The 21,187-nt window shown below is 37.5% G+C and overlaps 1 protein-coding gene across 4 annotated transcripts in view; it reads left to right on the top strand.

Moving 5' to 3' along the window:
* Positions 1-21,187, top strand: part of LOC105491484 (cadherin 8) — a 397,938-nt gene that overhangs the window by 126,646 nt on the left and 250,105 nt on the right. For all 4 annotated transcript variants that reach the window (XM_011757975.3, XM_011757976.3, XM_011757972.3 and 1 more), the window contains exon 3: positions 4,368-4,662. In XM_011757975.3, coding sequence (XP_011756277.1) covers positions 4,368-4,662 — 295 coding nt within the window. The remainder of the gene's footprint in view (positions 1-4,367; positions 4,663-21,187) is intronic.

The raw sequence follows: 21,187 nt of genomic DNA, 5'->3' as shown, positions 1-21,187 counted from the left end.
TTCTGTCCCTCTATACCCTATTTTCTGGGTTATGTAAAATGTCTGTATGCTCTCACAGCCCTCAGTTCCTTTCTTAGCATAGCCCTTAGAGCATGCGTTTGAATCCAGAAATGAACTCGAAAGCTTGTGCCATTAAGTTTGCTACTTGCAGATTATAAACTCTCTGGAAAAGTTGTGTGAAAATCTCTGAATCTCAATCATCTCATTGGTAAAATGAAGAAATGGTTTCTAGTTTGCTGTGAGAATAACATCATAATTATGAAAAATTTACCAGGTAATAAGTAGTCAACACATTAATAATAACCATAATTGTATGTATTAATTACAAATATTAACAATATATTACTATGTAGTTAATTATTAATAATATTAATATATTAAAGGCTCTATTTCCCATAAATTTTCTGTTTGTTTCGGTCTCCCACAAAATTATGGTATTTTGAGAGCAGGGACTTTGTCTGTGTTTTTTATTATTCTACCTCCATCCCTAAGACGGAGAAGAGCATGGGGTTTATTGAATGAATGAATGTGGTCTTATTGTACCACAGCCAGCTGAGTGAGTCCTACCTGCCCAGGCAGGATTGCATGTGATTCTGATCCTGCTCTGGTTAGCAGAAGCAGCCCTTGGAAGAGATGGCACTCGTTCCTCTAGATCACCCTTCCCCAGCCGTTTTGGCACCAAGGACCAGTTTTGTGGACGACAATTTTTCTACGGACTGGAGAAGGTGGGATTTTGCTTTCCAGATGAAACGAATCTACCTCAGATCATCAGGCATTAGATTCTCATAAGGAGCATGCAACCTAGATCCCATGCATATGTAGTTCCCAACAGGGTTCCTGCTCCTATGAGAATCTAATGCCTCTGCTGGTCTGACAAAGGATTCTGGGTGGATATGTTCACAGGGCAGTGTTGTTGTTATGTGAACAAAGTACAACACACTTATGTGAAGAGCAGCAGAAAAAAACAGCAGCTTGTAACCATGTATCCGCTCTGTGTTTTGTATGTTTCACATGAAACGTTCTTAGCTCATTTTATGTTTCTAAAAAGGAAATGATTATATGGGAAGTGATTCACATAGTCCTTATCATACACGTAGTGACCCATAAAGGGTAGCTAATCATAATAACTTTAAATAAGTGTATCAGTAAGTTGAAAATAACACTATTTTTTTTCTCCTTGACCTTTTAAAAAATCATTTTAAAAGCATTTTGGTTTATACCAAACAGTCCAGAGTATTTTTTTAAGCAGTAATATTAGTTCACCTGCTGCTCACCTCCTGCCCTGAGGTCCAGACCAGAATTAGTTCACGGCCCAGAAATTGGGCATCCCTGTTCTAAATGATGCACAGTATGTGAACATTCAGTGCACTTGGGTATCTTTGGCTCCATAATCTCAGAGAGGGAGTTCTTAGGTGGGGTACATTGACGGGGCAGTGTTGTTGCATTAAGTGAACAGGATATGACACACTTAGGTGAAGACTGACAGAAAAAGCTACAACTTGTAACCATGTATCCTGAATACTTCCGAGGGCCAGACCTGCAGCCTCGGTAACTGCTCTCTGTAAATTGCTGGTTTTGCACACCTCCAGTCTTTTCTTGTATTATCAAGTTGGTCACCTGAACAAGTCATGTGCAGGTACATGCCTTGAGTCATGAGTATATACATGACTGTGTGTGTCAGTGTGTGTGATACAAATAATAGGATGAAATAAATGAACATTCGTATATACAATATTCTGTTCTGAGATTATCATTGGCCCCAGGATCTGGATTTTACTTAGATAAGCTGAAAGTAAAATTTCTGAAAGCAAGAGGAAGTATATACCTCATTTTTTTTTAAGTGCTATATGTTTAAAAGCTATTTTTGAAGGGAGTCTTGAGAATTTGCTTTCACTTACATTGGAACTGGGATTATCACAGTGTTTTCAGATAGTTGCATATGACCGAATGTGACATGAAGGAAAAATGGACACTTAATAGTGCCTCTTCTTTCTCTGTTTTAATAATTTTCAGATAGCTGGATGGTCTCAGTTTCTAAAATCAATTCTGCACATAGATGCTTTATCCCTGTCTTCTAGGCAAAGTAACTGAAACACAAATAAATGAGTGAATTTCTTCACTCATTTCTCTAACTATATAGTTCATATAGTTAGAGAAACTATATAATTAGAGAAACCGGAATCTTAGCTTTGTGTTTTGTTCTTTCAAAAACCTATGCTTCGCCGGGCACAGGGGCTCACGCCTGTAATCCCAGCACTTTGGGAGGCCGAGGTGGATGAATCACAAGGTCAGGAGATCGAGACCACAGTGAAACCCCGTCTCTACTAAAAATACAAAAAATTAGCCAGGCGCGGTGGCGGGCGCCTGTAGTCTCAGCTACTCAGGAGGCTGAGGCAGGAGAATGGCGTGAACCCGGGAGGCGGAGCTTGCAGTGAGCTGAGATCGCACCACTGCACTCCAGCCTGGGCGACAGAGCAAGACTCTGTCTCAAAAACAACAACAACAACAACAACAAAAAACCAAACCGAGAAAACCGATGCTTCTTTTTTATCATTAGTTACTTCCCTTAGTTATTTTTAAACACAAGGGAGCATTAAAAAATAAAATTGTAATACCATTTAATAATCAGAGGCTATTGGTAATTAGAAGAAAATATGGCACAAATAAGTTTTAACATAAATAATAATGACACGAAATGCAATAGTTTGTTAATTAACAAAATTTTGTGGGCAAAAATATACATAGTGATCCCTTCTGTGTCTCAAGAACTCTTTGTATGTGAATGGAAACTTCCATGAAGTATATATTATTCAAATTTTTTAATAAAAATGCTAATGGAAATATTAAAATGCACATAAATTAAAATGATCATAAATTAGGATTAATATCACATTAATGAATTATAATCCCACATTCATTAAGATAAAGTGGCATTTCAATATTTGTTCATGCTAATACATTTTATACAATAAATGAAAGGGATACATTTTGAGAATCAATAAATATTTGATGTAATTGTATGCTTTAACTTTAAAAAATATGCAAAGGTAAAGTAGGAGATCTAGATGCATTTGGAATCTTTGTTACTATTTTATGTCTTTTTTATAAGCCTTTCTTTTCACTTATTGAAGGGCTTAATACAATTTAAATTGTCGAAGAAAGTGAAAGAGGCTGTTCTGAATAAAGGGAATCCCAAGAGAACACAGCGTCTTTTGAATTTCTAGGCGTTTCTTTCCACAAGACAGTTTTTTTTTTTTTGGAACAACTGTTTGAAATCTCAGCTGGAACTATATTGGCAATTAAGTAATTGAATTAAACTGAAAATATGTACGTTGAAGTAGTACATTGTAATGGACTTGTCTTTTAAAAATTCAAATCCCCAAATATATATATTATTATTTTATTTTATGTTAATTTTTTTTTAAAAAAACAGGAGACACACCATGTATAATATCAGAATACTCCTGTCTCCTGCTTGAGAGAAAATTGTCAGAACCTTAAAACCAGGGATTCTGTTTTCCCTGGTACCTACCACAGTGTTTTAGGCAGAGTATTTGCCTGACACACAAATTCAGTAAATATTCATTGCTATGACCAAAAATGGATTTGGGTTCATGGTGAAAAGTTGTCATTTTCTGGGGTGTTCCATTTCTGGAAAAGGTACTCCTATATTCTGGCCTCAGTGTTCTTCTCTATAAAATGGGAATGATTTTCCTGGACTAGAAGAATTGTCCAAACTAAAGGAAAAAAGGCTTTCAAAAATGTAATATCTTAATATCAGTCAATATATTAGAATTACTTTTGTTTGTATAAATATCACAGGCAGATCTGAATTGAATTCTGAATCTACCTCACTTGAGTCTGTCAAATGTCATCCTTGGAGAGGTAAATATGTGCCTTGTTCAGCATCAGTTTTCTCATGTTTCATATGAAACACTCTTAACCCAGTTTTTTAAATAAAAAGGAAATGATTATATGAGAAGTGATTCACCTAGTACTGGGCATACAGATATTGACCCATAAAAGGTAACTAATCGTAATAATTTAAATAAATGTAATAGATTGAAAATAAAACATATATTTTTGTATTTTTCTCCTTGACCTTTTTATCGTTCTAAAAGCATGTTGTTTTGTACTAAACAGGCCAGAGTACTTTTTAAGGACTGCTCTAACTTATTTAGGTGAATTTCATTATATTTTATTCTTAATTGATATCCGCACAGCTGCATACACTTTGTACAGCTACTATTAGCAGAAATTGATGATGTTGTGTAAAAAGAACCAACTTAATATTCAAAAAGGAGGTAGTTAAAAAACTAACTTTTCAGGTTGCTCCATCACTAACTAATGCCATTTTTTAATTTTAGCTACACACAGACCTGGATCCTGGGAGCAAAAAAATCAAGTATATCCTATCAGGTGATGGAGCTGGGACCATCTTTCAAATAAATGATGTAACTGGAGATATCCATGCTATAAAAAGACTTGACCGGGAGGAGAAGGCTGAGTATACCCTAACAGCTCAAGCAGTGGATTGGGAGACAAGCAAACCTCTGGAGCCTCCGTCTGAATTTATTATTAAAGTTCAAGACATCAATGACAACGCACCAGAGTTTCTTAATGGACCCTATCATGCTACTGTACCAGAAATGTCCATTTTGGGTATGTATGCTTCCAATTTCACAGACCTATTAAAAGTCATCTTTAAAATAGCTCCTGGCATCGAGGATCATGTATTGCTGAATAAAAGACATTTATTACCGCCTTATCTCTAATTTGCATTTCCAAATTCCCCTTTTTGGCCTAAGTTCCGCAGCTCAGTAGCTTTGGTCCCTTAGTAATAGGAACTGACGGAAGAGCAAGTTTATTAAAATAGCTTTCCTTACATGACAATACTTCAATAGGCTGAATTTGTATTCCTCTCCTAGACTTGTAGTTTGAGTATTGTTACTGAGGCGGATTTATCAAGATTTGTTCTAACATGCCAAGCTAATCCTGTTGATATTTGCTTGATGTTTAATTATTTGTTTGTGTATATTCACATGCAGATGCAGCACACAGAGAAATAGAAAGCCATCTAGGCCTGTCGTCAGCCAGATACTAGGTTGCTCTGGTGGTTTGTGTCTAGGGTGGATTAGGCAGTCACGATTACCAAGGGCCTCTGTATTTGTGTCCATCTTAATATTTTTTAGGAGTGACTGCTAGTACCATTGACCCACTCTCAATTTTTCTGAGCCGTTGAAGAACCCATTACATATTACAGAGCAATCTGTATTTCAAACATGATTTTATTCTTGTTTCTTCCTCTTTGGATCTGCTTATCTATCCATAAACCTGGCCTTGATGATAAGAAACCCCTCAACCTAGACATTCTATAATAAAAGGAAGGATTTTAGAGCTTTTCCTTGTATGATAAAAGTAGTAGGCAGAATCTAAAGTTCAAAGTATAAGATTACAAAAGCCATTTTTTAAAAATGTGTAATGCATATACAAGTTTGTTTCAAATTGCATTTAAGACAGCCTATAAGGATGCACGCTATGTAGTAAAGTCACATAGGTTTGAAGCAGATGAACAAGATAAAACAAATAAACACAGGTAGAGATAAATTGGAAGCCAGAATTTGGTGAATACGGACATGTATATTCATTATTTAAAGCCCCCAAATTTAGGATTAAAGGAACTGCGAGAAAAAATAAAAAAGGAAATCTGATCAAGAACCCTGTTCACAAGTTTTATAAAATCAAATTGCTCAAGAAAATTGCAAATAAATAAAGATATGAACACCAGAGGAAGTATACAGACATACAGTGTCTTCAATAACATCTTCACTTTAGACTCAAATAAAGGCCAAGTATTGATTATGGTTTCCAAGGCTAAATTGGGTGACCATTATCAGGTATAGCACAGAATGTCCTTACCTCCCAAATGTGGTCCTGATATTTTAATTTAGCAATCCAGTGACATACTCGTGTGTGTGTGTGTGTGTGTGTCTTTATAACATTCCTGATGGAAATTAGTTGGAATTTAAATTTCACATAAAGAAAAATCTTTTGTAGAATAAATGACTTAATTTGCAAGTAAGTTATTCTCATGCATTTCTGAGAAAGAGAATATCCTAGTTGCTCTCCTTGACTTGATGTGTTTTATGTTTGAATGACTTTCTCTTATTTTGTCGTGTACTCTTTAAGGTTATTTTGTTCCTCAGAGTTCTTTTTTCTTCCCCATACTACCTTGTGCTATCCCTCTTCCTCTTTCTCACCCTTCTCCATTAGTTCTCCTCCTTCATCTTCTCCTCCTCGTGTTTCTTCTTCTCTTTATCCCCTTGCCATCTCCTTTTCTCTCTCCTTCCCTCCATTGTCTTTCACGGTCACCCCTGTATCTTCAGCCGTTTGTTTAATGTGGCTGGCTGTAAAAATTATATGCCTTGCCCCATTGTTCTGCTTAAGCTGTTAATCTACATTGTCAATTGCTTTATGAACATTATCATCTGGATATTTCAAAGGCAACTCAAATTTCGCATTAAAAATCAAACTATGTACGTGGATAAAGCTGGAAACCATCATCCTCAGCAAACTAACACAGGAACAGAAACCCAAACATCGTATGTTCTCACTCATAGTGGGAGTTGAACAATGAGAACACATGGACACAGGGAAGGGAATATCACACACTGGGGCCTGTCAGGTTGTGGGGACCTAGGGGAGGAATAGCACTGGGATAAATACCTAATGTAGATGACTGATTGATGGGTGCAGCAAACCACCATAGCACATGTATACCTATGTAACAAATTTGCACATTCTGCACATGTATCCCAGAACTTAAAGTATGATTTTAAGAAATACATAGAAAAAAATGACTGGACAGAATATCCCAGAATGACATTGTAGTCACTTTTGGGTAGAAAAAAAAAATCAAACTTAATTCCTTTCATGAAATTTTTTTTTGTCTGTTTTCTGACTTCTTTGACTTTATCAATGAGTCCAATGCACTCTAAAATCTCATGTAAAACATGCAAGTGATACTGTTGAATCTGTTTTTACTCATTAAGCCTCACCAGTAGCCTGTCCATTTAATCCCTAATTCCAGCCACTACTGACTGCTGTGTAATCTTGATGCATCATCCCATCCCTTTCTTTTGACCACTCTCCAAAATCATATCTTAATGACCCTCACTGGATTATTGATGATCTCAGAAATTTTCCAAATAGCGTGCTGGATTCCAACCATGTTATTTCTTAGCTGACATACGTATTTATCCCAGAGGAAAAAATATCCCTTACATTTTATTGGTGTTCAGCTACTTACCCAGGGGGACTTTTCATGGTCTGGCTTCATTTCATTCTTTTCTTACCTACCTACAGTATGACTTGGGTCATATCGTATTGCTGACTTTGGTTGGCAGCAAATCACAAGTGATTTCAGGTCTTCATTTGTTCCTCATATATTTCTTCTGCCAAGACTCCACTTTATCTACCTCTTGTGAAAGGAGCTCTATTTTTTTTTCCTTCTTATCAAAATTACTTATTTTACTTATTTATTTATTTTTTTTGAGATGGAGTCTCATTCTGTTTCCCAGGCTGGAGTGCAATGGCACGATCTCTGCTCACTGCAAACTCCGCCTCCCTGGTTCACACGATTCTCCTGCCTCAGCCTCCTGAGCTGGGATTACAGGAACATGTCACTATGCCTGGCTAATTTTTGTATTTTAAGTAGAGACGTGGTTTCACCATGTTGGTCAGGCTGGTCTTGAACTCCTGACCTCGTGATCTGCCCCCTTCAGCTTCCCAAAGTGCTAGGATTAGAGTTGTGAACCACTGTGCCCGGCCCAAAATTGTTTCTTTATGGCTGGCTGGAATGACACTTTTCCTAGGAAAACTTCTGTGTTTTTCGCTCAGAAAGTTATCTTTCCACCATCACCACCCACACACACACATAAAAAACACATAAACAAGCAAAAACACCTCCATCTTTTCACTTCGTTTGGCTTCTGACTTACAAACAGGAACTGAGAAACACTATATATATTTTTCTCTTTTTTTCATGTTGTTTGGTCGTTTCATTTAGGCCGGATGACTTTCTAATTCATCCTTTCATGTAGATTAGAGTAAGATGGTTTTAATGAATGATTGCTGCCCACAAAACATACAGCACACTTTATCTTAATTGTTAATAAACGTCGAATAGAGAAGCTGTTATTTTGGCCTCGTTGTGATTTTACGTCTTCATGCCAAGCCTGTATCTATTGATGGTAAGTGTGTCAGAGGCGCTCTTTTCTGTGTATGTAAGTCATGTGTCTGATTAATACGTTGAGAAAGAAAACTGCAGAAACATCTGCAAACATCAAGTCCATTTTCAGATAAGAAAAGGATTTAAAATATATTACTAGCAGCCAGCATGGTGAAACCCTGTCCCTACTAAAAATACAAAAATTAGCTCAGTGTGGTGGCGTGTGCCTGTAATCCTAGCTACTCGGGAGGCTGAGACAGGGGATTTGCTTGAACCTGGCAGGTGGAGGTTGCAGTGAGCGGAGATTGTGCCACTGCACTCCAGCCTGGGTGACAGTGTGAGACTCTGTCTCAAAAAAATAAATAAATACATAAATATGTATATAAAATTAGCTATATAATGAAGTGCCTATGTCCACTTGTAAATACATACATACTTGTATATATCTCTCCATCTAAAATGTTTTTGCTAATAGACATTTAAATAATCCACACTAACATATATGTATTGTATATAGAATTCATACAGTTACGTATGTTGTATATGATACATATAATATATAAAGATATATATGATACATATAATATATAAAGATATGTGATACATATATCATATATAAAGATATATGATACATATATAAAGAGATATAAAGATATATGATACATATATAAGAGATATAAAGATATATGATACATATATAAGGATATTTTATATACATATATGTATATATATTTTTAGCCTGTGACATGTCTTCCAAAAACCACAGGGGATGTGCTGAAGTTTCCGGTGTGAGTTTGAATCCTGGTTCTGTCCCTTATTATCAGGTTGACTATGAAGTTTAGGGAGGTTAAATTATTGCCATTTTCTTTAGCTACAAAGCAAGGATAATAATTTTTATGTTGCTTTCATTGTGTGGGACTTGCATGACAAAGTACAATGTAAAGGTATGCCAAAAAGTAAATAAGTGTTCCACAATTGGTTGTTGTTTATGGCTTTAAAATTATTTTTATTAACCTGTTTCCCACCTTACCTTTGGACCTTTCTTTATATATCGATTTGATTCATTGGATGTCTAGTGTCTGTGTGATTACAACCTCTCTGGCTAAAGGAAGCAGAGGCGGCTGCACTATTTTATTGTGAAGTGTGAATTATTCCCTTCATTTCTCATGAAGGTGAATATCTGAAAGAAGGTCAGCTACTATCTCTTTTTTCTCCCCCTTACCACTGTTCTTCCTTAGCTTGTCTCTTCCCTCCCCTCCTTCCTTCTTTCATTTTTCTCCTTTGCTGTGCCAGAAATGCCAGCACGTGCACCTGTATGCCCCGAGGAATGCCAGCAAATGCTGAGGGATTTCATTGTGCGGAAAGTGAAGAATACAATTCTAATTGAGAAATTTACCAATATTAAATTGAAATGAATGTGATGTTCAAGAACTGTCTTCCAGTTGACAGGCTGTCAAGACAAAACACACATATATATTTGCCCAAATGGCAGCCAAATTATTTTAGAAATATCTTATTTGGAAGCTGGAGACACAGTTCTTTTTTATTCTACTGTGAATTTCATGACTTGATGAGAATTCAGTTTTGTAGCAATACTGCATAAATAGAGGTATGTGAGCTTGTCTGATTTTAACTGTGGATCCCAAACTAGCGTTGCTGAAGTTGGTTTTTCAATGCAAATGCTCTACCTTTAGTAAGTTCTAGACATTTTAAATATATATTTTGATTGTTTTTGTGTATTGGGGTCAAGTGTATTTTAATCCTGATTGTTCCCTAAACCTGAGTTTGAGTAAAACGAAGTTTTTGTTTGACTTTGACTTAGATTTGCAGGTTATTTGGCTCCAAATCTGACTTCTTGTGTAAATGGCATAACCCATCTAAGCCTGACTTTCTCTGTCTCTATAATGTATATAATAATCCCTGCCCCAAAGTATGTTTGGAGGAATTCAATAATTATATTTAGCGTGTTACCTACTTGGATTTTAGTTTCTTCACAACCATTCGTTTGTGACTTACTTCTACCAGTATGATTCAATAAATTGCCTGTATAATATGAATACATTGGTTAAGGAAAAATTGCTTGACAAGACCTAACTTTATATTTCAAAATGCATATGTTGGAATGAATCCTATTTTACTCAAAAGCGTATTAGTGAAGGTTGAAATAAAGGGATGAGAAAGAGAGTAGTGTTTAAGTTGGTAGACATTATTGCATTTGTCGTGTGCACAGATATATAAAACATGACATTTGGGGTATTCTTAGTTTTCTCTGAGGTCCAGGGCTCCTGTAATGATGACCAATAAGTATTGAGAAGTTACTATATGCCAGAAGCTGTGTTAAATGCTTCTAATATACACAACAATACTATTATGTTAATATCGATATTAGTTTTTCTATTCATTATTTTTCATCAGAAAATTAGGGAAAATACTACATAATATAAAGTCAGATATTAAGTGGTTGAACTGAAATTTAAAACCAGACATCTGGTTCTACCTCCCATGGGCTTAACCGGTATGCTCTACTGATCTTTGATTATATCTCTAGATAATTCTGTTTATAAGAGCATTATGATTCTGCAGCATATTTATAGTAGTTAATGTTTTTCCAAGGTGGAAGAACTCTTGAGGTCAGCCTACTTTGCAAATTAAATTGAAGTACTGAGAGGAGAATTGGATAGAAAGTTTGAGAGAGGTATTATATACTTTTCTTTTTTTTTAAAATTTATTTATTATTATTATACTTTAAGTTGTAGGGTACATGTGCATAACATGCAGGTTTGTTACATATGTATACTTGTGCCATGTTGGTGTGCTGCACCCATCAACTCGTCATTTACATCAGGTATAACTCCCAATGCAATCCCTCCCCCCACCCTCCCCATGATAGGCCCCGGTGTGTGATGTTCCCCTTCCTGAGTCCAAGTGATCTCATTGTTTAGTTCCCACCTATGAGTGAGAACATGCGGTGTTTGGTTTTCTGTTCTTCTGATAGTTTGCTAAGAATGATGGTTTCCAGCTGCATCCATGTCCCTACAAAGGACACAAACTCATCCTTTTTGATGGCTGCATAGTATTCCATGGTGTATATGTGCCACATTTTCTTAATCCAATCTGTCACTGATGGACATTTGGGTTGATTCCAAGTCTTTGCTATTGTGAATAGTGCTGCAATAAACATACGTGTGCATGTGTCTTTATAGCAGCATAATTTATAATCCTTTGGGTATATACCCAGTAATGGGATGGCTGGGTCATATGGTACATCTAGTTCTAGATCCTTGAAGAATCGCCATACTGTTTTCCATAATGGTTGAACTAGTTTACAATCCCACCAACAGTGTAAAAGTGTTCCTATTTCTCCACATCCTCTCCAGCATCTGTTGTTTCCTGACTTTTTAATGATCGCCATTCTAACTGGTGTGAGATGGTATCTCATTGTGGTTTTGATTTGCATTTCTCTGATGGCCAGTGATGATGAGCATTTTTTCATGTGTCTGTTGGCTGTATGAATGTCTTCTTTTGAGAAATGTCTGTTCATATCCTTTGCCCACTTTTTGATGGGGTTGTTTGTTTTTTTCTTGTAAATTTGTTTGAGTTCTTTGTAGGTTCTGGATATTAGCCCTTTGTCAGATGAGAAGATTGCAAAAATTTTCTCCCATTCTGTAGGTTGCCTGTTCACTCTGATGGTAGTTTCTTTTGCTGTGCAGAAGCTCTTTAGTTTAATGAGATCCCGTTTGCCAATTTTGGCTTTTGCTGCCGTTGCTTTTGGTGTTTTAGACATGAAGTCTTTGTCCATGCCTATGTCCTGAATGGTACTACCTAGGTTTTCCTCTAGGATTTTTATGGTATTAGGTCTAACATTTAAGTCTCTAATCCATCTTGAATTAATTTTCGTGTAAGGAGTAAGGAAAGGATCCAGTTTCACCTTTCTACTTACGGCTAGCCAATTTTCCCAGCACCATTTATTAAATAGGGAATCCTTTCCCCATTTCTTGTTTCTCTCAGGTTTGTCAAAGATCAGATGGCTGTAGATGTGTGGTATTATTTCTGAAGACTCTGTTCTGTTCCATTGGTCTATATCTCTGTTTTGGTACCAGTACCATGCTGTTTTGGTTACTGTAGCCTTGTAGTATAGTTTGAAGTCAGGTAGCGTGATGCCTCCAGCTTTGTTCTTTTGACTTAGGATTGTCTTGGAGATGCGGGCTCTTTTTTGGTTCCGTATGAACTTTAAAGCAGTTTTTTCCAATTCTGTGAAGAAACTCATTGGTAGCTTGATGGGGATGGCATTGAATCTATCAATTACCTTGGGCAGTATGGCCATTTTCACGATATTGATTCTTCCTATCCATGAGCATGGTATGTTCTTCTATTTGTTTGTGTCCTCTTTTATTTCACTGAGCAGTGGTTTGTAGCTCTCCTTGAAGAGGTCCTTTACATCCCTTGTAAGTTGGATTCCTAGGTATTTTATTCTCTTTGAAGCAATTGTGAATGGAAGTTCATTCCTGATTTGGCTCTCTGTTTGTCTGTTACTGATGTATAAGAATGCTTGTGATTTTTGCACATTAATTTTGTATCCTGAGACTTTGCTGAAGTTGCTTATCAGCTTAAGGAGATTTTGGGCTGAGACCATGGGGTTTTCTAAATATACAATCATGTCATCTGCAAACAGGGACAATTTGACTTCTTCTTTTCCTAACTGAATACCCTTGATTTCTTTCTCTTGCCTAATTGCCCTAGCCAGAACTTCCAACACTATGTTGAATAGGAGTGGTGAGAGAGGGCATCCCTGTCTTGTGCCAGTTTTCAAAGGGAATTTTTCCAGTTTTTGCCCATTCAGTATGATATTGGCTGTGGGTTTGTCATAAATAGCTCTTATTATTTTGAGGTACGTTCCATCAATACCGAATTTACTGAGCGTTTTTAGCATGAAGGGCTGTTGAATTTTGTCAAAAGCCTTTTCTGCATCTATTGAGATAATCATGTGGTTCTTGTCTTTGGTTCTGTTTATATGCTGGATTACGTTTATTGATTTGCGAATGATGAACCAGCCTTGCATCCCAGGGATGAAGCCCACTTGATCATGGTGGATAAGCTTTTTGATGTGTTGCTGAATCCGGTTTGCCAGTATTTTATTGAGGATTTTTGCATCGATGTTCATCAGGGATATTGGTCTAAAATTCTCTTTTTTTGTTGTGTCTCTGCCAGGCTTTGGTATCAGGATGATGTTGGCCTCATAAAATGAGTTAGGGAGGATTCCCTCTTTTTCTATTGATTGGAATAGTTTCAGAAGGAATGGTACCAACTCCTCCTTGTACCTCTGGTAGAATTCAGCTGTGAATCCATCTGGTCCTGGACTTTTTTTGGTTGGTAGGCTATTAATTATTGCCTCAATTTCAGAGCCTGCTATTGGTCTATTCAGGGATTCAACTTCTTCCTGGTTTAGTCTTGGAGGAGTGTAAGTGTCTAGGAAATTATCCATTTCTTCTAGATTTTCCAGTTTATTTGCGTAGAGGTGTTTATAGTATTCTCTGATGGTAGTTTGTATTTCTGTGGGGTCGGTGGTGATATCCCCTTTATCATTTTTAATTGCGTCAATTTGATTCTTCTCTCTTTTCTTCTTTATTAGTCTTGCTAGCGGTCTGTGAATTTTGTTGATCTTTTCAAAAAACCAACTCCTGGATTCATTGATTTTTTGGAGAGTTTTTTGTGTCTCTATCTCCTTCAGTTCTGCTCTGATCTTAGTTATTTCTTGCCTTCTGCTAGCTTTCGAATGTGTTTGCTCTTGCTTCTCTAGTTCTTTTAATTGCGATGTTAGAGTGTCAATTTTAGATCTTTCCTGCTTTCTCTTGTGGGCATTTAGTGCTATAAATTTCCCTCTACACACTGCTTTAAATGTGTCCCAGAGATTCTGGTATGTTGTATCTTCGTTCTCATTGGTTTCAAAGAACATCTTTATTTCTGCCTTCATTTCGTTGTGTACCCAGTAGTCATTCAGGAGCAGGTTGTTCAGTTTCCATGTAGTTGCGCGTTTTTGATTGAGTTTCTTAGTCCTGAGTTCTAGTTTGATTGCACTGTGGTCTGAGAGACAGTTTGTTATAATTTCTGTTCTTGTACATTTGCTGAGGAGTGCTTTACTTCCAATTACGTGGTCGATTTTGGAGTAAGTACGATGTGGTGCTGAGAAGAATGTATATTCTGTTGATTTGGGGTGGAGAGTTCTATAGATGTCTATTAGGTCTGCTTGCTGCAGAGATGAGTTCAATTCCTGGATATCCTTGTTAACTTTCTGTCTCGTTGATCTGTCTAATGTTGACAGTGGAGTGTTGAAGTCTCCCATTATTATTGTATTGGAGTCTAAGTCTCTTTGTAAGTCTCTAAGGACTTGCTTTATGAATCTGGGTGCTCCTGTATTGGGTGCATATATATTTAGGATAGTTAGCTCTTCCTGTTGAATTGATCCCTTTACCATTATGTAATGGCCTTCTTTGTCTCTTTTGATCTTTGATGGTTTAAAGTCTGTTTTATCAGAGACTAGTATTGCAACCCCCGCGTTTTTTTGTTCTCCATTTGCTTGGTAAATCTTCCTCCATCCCTTTATTTTGAGCCTATGTATGTCTCTGCGTGTGAGATGGGTCTCCTGAATACAGCAGACTGATGGGTCTTGACTCTTTATCCAGTTTGCCAGTCTGTGTCTTTTAATTGGAGCATTTAGTCCATTTACATTTAAGGTTAAGATTGTTATGTGTGAACTTGATCCTGCCATTATGATATTAACTGGTTATTTTGCTTGTTAGTTGATGCAGTTTCTTCCTAATCTCAATGGTCTTTACATTTTGGCATGTTTTTGCAATGGCTGGTACCGGTTGTTCCTTTCCATGTTTAGTGCTTCCTTCAGGGTCTCTTGTAAGGCAGGCCTAGTGGTGACAAAATCTCTAAGCATTTGCTTATCTGTAAAGGATTTTATTTCTCCTTCACTTATGAAACTTAGTTTGGCTGGATATGAAATTCTGGGTTTAAAATTCTTTTCTTTAAGAATGTTGAATATTGGCCCCCACTCTCTTCTGGCTTGGAGAGTTTCTGCCGAGAGATCTGCTGTTAGTCTGATGGGCTTCCCTTTGTGGGTAACCCGACCTTTCTCTCTGGCTGCCCTTAAGATTTTTTCCTTCATTTCAACTTTGGTGAATCTGGCAATTATGTGTCTTGGAGTTGCTCTTCTCGAGGTGTATCTTTGTGGCGTTCTCTGTATTTCCTGGATTTGAATGTTGGCCTGCCCTACTAGGTTGGGGAAGTTCTCCTGGATGATATCCTGAAGAGTGTTTTCCAACTTGGTTCCATTTTCCCCCTCACTTTCAGGCACCCCAATCAGACGTAGATTTGGTCTTTTTACATAATCCCATACTTCTTGCAGGCTTTGTTCATTTCTTTTTCTTCTTTTTTCTTTTGGTTTCTCTTCTCGCTTCATTTCATTCATTTGATCCTCAATCGCAGATACTCTTTCTTTCAGTTGATCGAGTTGGTTACTGAAGCTTGTGCATTTGTCACGTATTTCTCGTGTCATGGTTTTCATCTCTTTCATTTCGTTTATGACCTTCTCTGCATTAATTACTCTAGCCATCAATTCTTCCACTTTTTTTTCAAGATTTTTAGTTTCTTTGCGCTGGGTACGTAATTCCTCCTTTAGCTCTGAGAAATTTGATGGACTGAAGCCTTCTTCTCTCATCTTGTCAAAGTCATTCTCCATCCAGCTTTGATCCGTTGCTGGCGATGAGCTGCGCTCCTTTGCCGGGGGAGATGCGCTCTTATTTTTGGAATTTCCAGCTTTTCTGCCCTGCTTTTTCCCCATCTTTGTGGTTTTATCTGCCTCTGGTCTTTGATGATGGTGATATACTGATTGGGTTTTGGTGTAGGTGTCCTTCCTGTTTGATAGTTTTCCTTCTAACAGTCAGGACCCTCAGCTGTAGGTCTGTTGGAGATTGCTTGAGGTCCACTCCAGACCCTGTTTGCCTGGGTATCAGCAGCAGAGGCTGCAGAAGATAGAATATTTCTGAACAGCGAGTGTACCTGTCTGATTCTTGCTTTGGAAGCTTCCTCTCAGGGGTGTACTCCACCCTGTGAGGTGTGGGGTGTCAGACTGCCCCTAGTGGGGGATGTCTCCCAGTTAGGCTACTCAGGGATCAGGGACCCACTTAAGCAGGGAGTCTGTCCCTTCTCAGATCTCATCCTCCGTGTTGGGAGATCCACTGCTCTCTTCAAAGCTGTCAGACAGAGTCATTTGCGTCTGCTGAGGTTTCGGCTGTGTTTGTTATTGTTTACTGTGCCCTGTCCCCAGAGGTGGAGTCTACAGAGACAGGCAGGTTTCCTTGAGCTGCTGTGAGCTCCACCCAGTTCGAGCTTCCCAGCAGCTTTGTTTACCTACTTAAGCCTCAGCAATGGCGGGCGCCCCTCCCCCAGCCTCGCTGCTGCCTTGCCGGTAGATCACAGACTGCTGTGCTAGCAATGAGGGAGGCTCCTTGGGTGTGGGACCCTCCCGGCCAGGTGTGGGATATGATCTCCTGGTGTGCCTGTTTGCTTAAAGCGCAGTATTGGGGTGGGAGTTACCCGATTTTCCAGGTGTTGTGTGTCTCAGTTCCCCTGGCTAGGAAAAGGGATTCCCTTCCCCCTTGCGCTTCCCAGGTGAGGCAATGCCTCTCCCTGCTTCAGCTCTCGCTGGTCGGGCTGCAGCAGCTGACCAGCACCGATCGTCCGGCACTCCCCAGTGAGATGAACCCAGTACCTCAGTTGAAAATGCAGAAATCACCGGTCTTCTGTGTCGCTCGCACTGGGAGTTGGAGACTGGAGCTGTTCCTATTCGGCCATCTTGCTCCGCCCCCCCCCTTATATACTTTTCAATACAGGAAGATGAGCACTTAAAAAATGTCGGAATTATACATCACATAGAAATTAAAATAATAAAATTAACGAAGAGCTACGTGATAATTACTGCTAAATATATTAAAGATAAAGACTAACAAGAGTAAGTTGAATGGACTCTGGGTTTCTTGGTAGCAAATGCAAAAGAGGAATGCATGCAATACCAAAAAATATTAATTGAAATATCAGAAGAAGGTCAAGAAAATGACTGGTAAATTTATAGCTGAAAAAGGCAAATCTCAGTCTTTTCCAAGGCGGTTTCACTGAAGAGGTTATAGAAGTCAGTATATGATGGGCAAGTCTCCTTGAACAACAACCTCTTAATTTCATGTGAAAATTATTAAATAATTTCGGTCTTTATCCTTGTGTGAACTGTGGCTATGTTATCCTCTTCTGGAGGAAGGCTCATAGAAAACACATCCTATTTCTCTTGTGCTATTTTGTTATCTTTGATTTAGAATACATTTAATCTTAGAGGAAAGATGCAAATGTTGTACAATTGTATTGTTTCTGAACTGTTTGAGAGTAAATTGTTGACATTTTGACCCATCACCTAAGTAGTCTTCCTGTATGAATGTTCTTCTAAGCCAACAAAATACAATCGTCAAAATTAGGAAATTAATCTTGACATACCATTAATATCAAATACACAGACCTCATCCCTCATCCAATGAAACCCCAGCTGTCCTAATAATGTGCATTTTAGTAAAAGTATCATATCTAGAACCAGACTAACACAGGACTCCTTCAATGTGGAAGAACTCTGCAGTCTTCTTCACGTATGACTTTCACACCTGACCATGGGACAATTATTTTATAGAATTTCTTAAGATTTGTCTGATATTTCCTTAGGATTAGATACAGAATATGCATTTTTGACAAGACTATCACAGATAATGCTTTACTAATTTGTATCAGGTGGTACGTGATTTTGATTTATTCCGTAATTGGTGGCAATAATTTTGATCACTTTATGAAGGAAGTGTTTGCCCTGCCTCTCCATCGTAGTTTTTGTTTTCTCTTTGCACTTAACACTTTATGAAGAAATACCTAGAGACTATGTAAGTATCTTATTCCTCATGAAACTATTAACCCAGAATTTTAACATCCATTGAAGTTTCTTGGCTGAATTAATGATTACTATGGGAGCTGCCGAGTGGTGATTTCTTAATTCCATCATTCTATCTACAGTCATTGGTTAGCATTCTTCTGCAAGTAAAATTTTCTCTTCACATTACTTTGCTTGCATATTTATTTACATTAGCTTTGACTTTTAGATTTCCATTTTATTTAATGAGTTATAACAGGATGAGTTATTTATCCTGATGCTCAGATTATCTGACACTTGGCCATGATGTGGCCTTGGGGCTGAGTTTTGTGTCCTACTGACATGCCTCCAGCATTCTTTGGGTACATTCTCACCTTTTGGCCCAACACACTGTTTGAGGCTCATTTTGTACTTTTTCTGGCCCAGCCCTAGAATGAGCCATTTACACACAAAAAAAATCTGGTCCCATTTAAAGGAGAATTGTATTTACATATGAAAGTATGGGCATTAGTTGTGTTCATTGTTATTAGGATGTCAGTGTTCCCAAGCCTTCTCAGTGGACAGGGCTGAACTAAGGAATGTTTGGGAGAATGTACAAACACACACACACACACACACACACACACACACACACACACTATATGCCAGAAGCCGTGTTAAATGTTTCTAATATACACAACAATACTATTATGTTAGTACCGATATTAGTTTTTCTATTCTTCATTATTTTTCATCAGAAAATTAGGGAAAATACTACATAATATAAAGTCAGATATTAAGTGGTTGAACTGAAATTTAAAACCAGACATCTGGTTCTACCTCCCATGGGCTTAACCAGTATGCTCTACTGATCTTTCATGTGTCTCTAGATAATTTTGTTTATAAGAGCATTATGACATACACACACATATCTACCTGTACTGGGTTGGATAGCGTTCCCCAAAACTTCATGTCCATTCAGAACCTTAGAGTATGACCTTATTTAGAAACAGTGTTTTTGCAGATGCCATTAGTTAAATTGAGGTCATACTGGATTTGACGGGGCCCTAAGTCCAATAATCGGTGTCCATCTAAAAAGGCCATGGAAAGATACAGACTCACACAGGGAAGAGGGTTGTTTGAGGACAGAGGCAGAGATTGGAGTTTTGCCGCCACAGCCAGGAAGAACCAGGAGCCACACGTAGCTGGAAAGGGCCTAGAAGGATCCTTAAGGGTGGAACTGGTGTTGGATCTGACAACATCTTGATTTTGGACTCCAGACTTCTGAGAGAGTAAACTCCTGTTGTAAGCAGCTCCATTTTTGGTAATTTGTCATGGCAGCCCAAGGAAACTAACATGCTATATATCTCTCCATTGAAAACTACAAGTTCAGCTCTATAACTGCATTCTAAAATGACACCTCAGGCTTCACTTTCATTTTTTCCCCTTTCTTTAACAGTGAGGAATATATCTCTTTATTTTTGATATAGTTGTAAGTTAGTTCACCGCTTATCCTTGCAGTAACTTATCTCCATTTACTATCTCACCCATCCCCTTACTCCCCGACACAAGTATTTGTCACTGTCCCACTCTTCCTCTGCCTCCTGTCCTTATGTGGTATCCCAACTTGCCCAGTCAGCCACACCTTATAGCAGCAGGTGTTCAGGCAGAAGGCAGAAGTTAAGAATGGAGACAGGAAACTCCATAATACTCCGTATTTTTATTTGTCTGTATATTTCAACTGTTTCTTATATCATAATAGATCAGTGGCAACATTTTGCGATCTGTATTCAAAACTGGTTTAGTGCAAAAAAAAGTACAAATGTATTTGATAAACACCAAATTAAAGAAAGTGAAACTGCTTTTGCTGTTTCAGTCTCTAAAGTATAACCGTATATCATAATTTGATAAATTCATATAATATACTCTTTTGGAGATTTAGACATATTGTATGCTCTTTTGGAAATTCATATTCATTTATATGACCCCAGAAACTATTTTTTCAAAAGTATCCTGCAGGCATTACAGAGTTTTACTCCACAAAAGCTCTAGAGACACATATCTAACGAGAACACATTTTTGGTTTTATGAAAGGCCACATGTTAATTTAGCATGTAGCTAAATAGTAAAATTTGCAGTTTCTAAAAAGTGAATTGTAAATTATGATGACTACAGCTTACATGAATTAGCTTGTTATTCTTGTCATTGCCCAGTACATATTTTATCCTCCAAAATAAAGAATATTTCTGAAGTAATAATTAAAGAGGCTCATTTTCATATTTTTTATTATTAAAGAAACAATTTGTGTCACATAGCCTTAAAAGATCAAAGGATGTACATACTGACAAACTGTCTTCAACCTAACACATTTCTTTTTTATAATTTATAGGTTGTGTCTTTCTTTCTCCCTCTCAGCTAGATTTTAAAAGAATTTGGCAGCACATCTCTATTTTTAAAGGAAAGATGCAAAGTGGGAAAGGGGAAAAGCATATCTTGATGGATTTGATTATATTTTTTCTTGTTTCATTCAGAGTGATGAACAAAATTGAAATTCTTTAGGAAAACATGGGTGGGAAATCATGAGGATTGAAATAAACACTTTCAAAAGAAATCTAGCTGTTCTACCTGATATGAATGACTAAGGCAGCTGTGGTTCCAAAACTCTACAATGGGATGAGGAGTCTGTAGTTTCTGTTCTGCTTGAAGAAGCTAAACTTCTGTTAGAGATATGTAGGCAGTTGATGTAATCAGTGAATCTTTTTTTTTTAAACTTTATAATGAAAGTGAAGCAGTGGCTTCTAATATGTGAATTTTTGTGCTATTCAGAGGTCTTCCTAAATGGTCTATGGTTTAGAAATTACCAGATTATCCAAAAGGGGAAATTGGTTACAGTTAATTATTAGGGGTACCTAAAATGCACTAGTCTTCCAAGAAGCGTTGAGTCATTCCTACATCATGGCTGAGAACAAGCTTTGCAAACAACAATGACAATATAAACAAGGTTTATTTGAGTAACT

Source organism: Macaca nemestrina, chromosome 18 (genome assembly GCF_043159975.1).
Source record: "Macaca nemestrina isolate mMacNem1 chromosome 18, mMacNem.hap1, whole genome shotgun sequence".
In the NCBI taxonomy this organism is placed as follows: Eukaryota; Metazoa; Chordata; class Mammalia; order Primates; family Cercopithecidae; genus Macaca; species Macaca nemestrina.
This window is presented reverse-complemented; position numbering and strand designations above follow the sequence as displayed.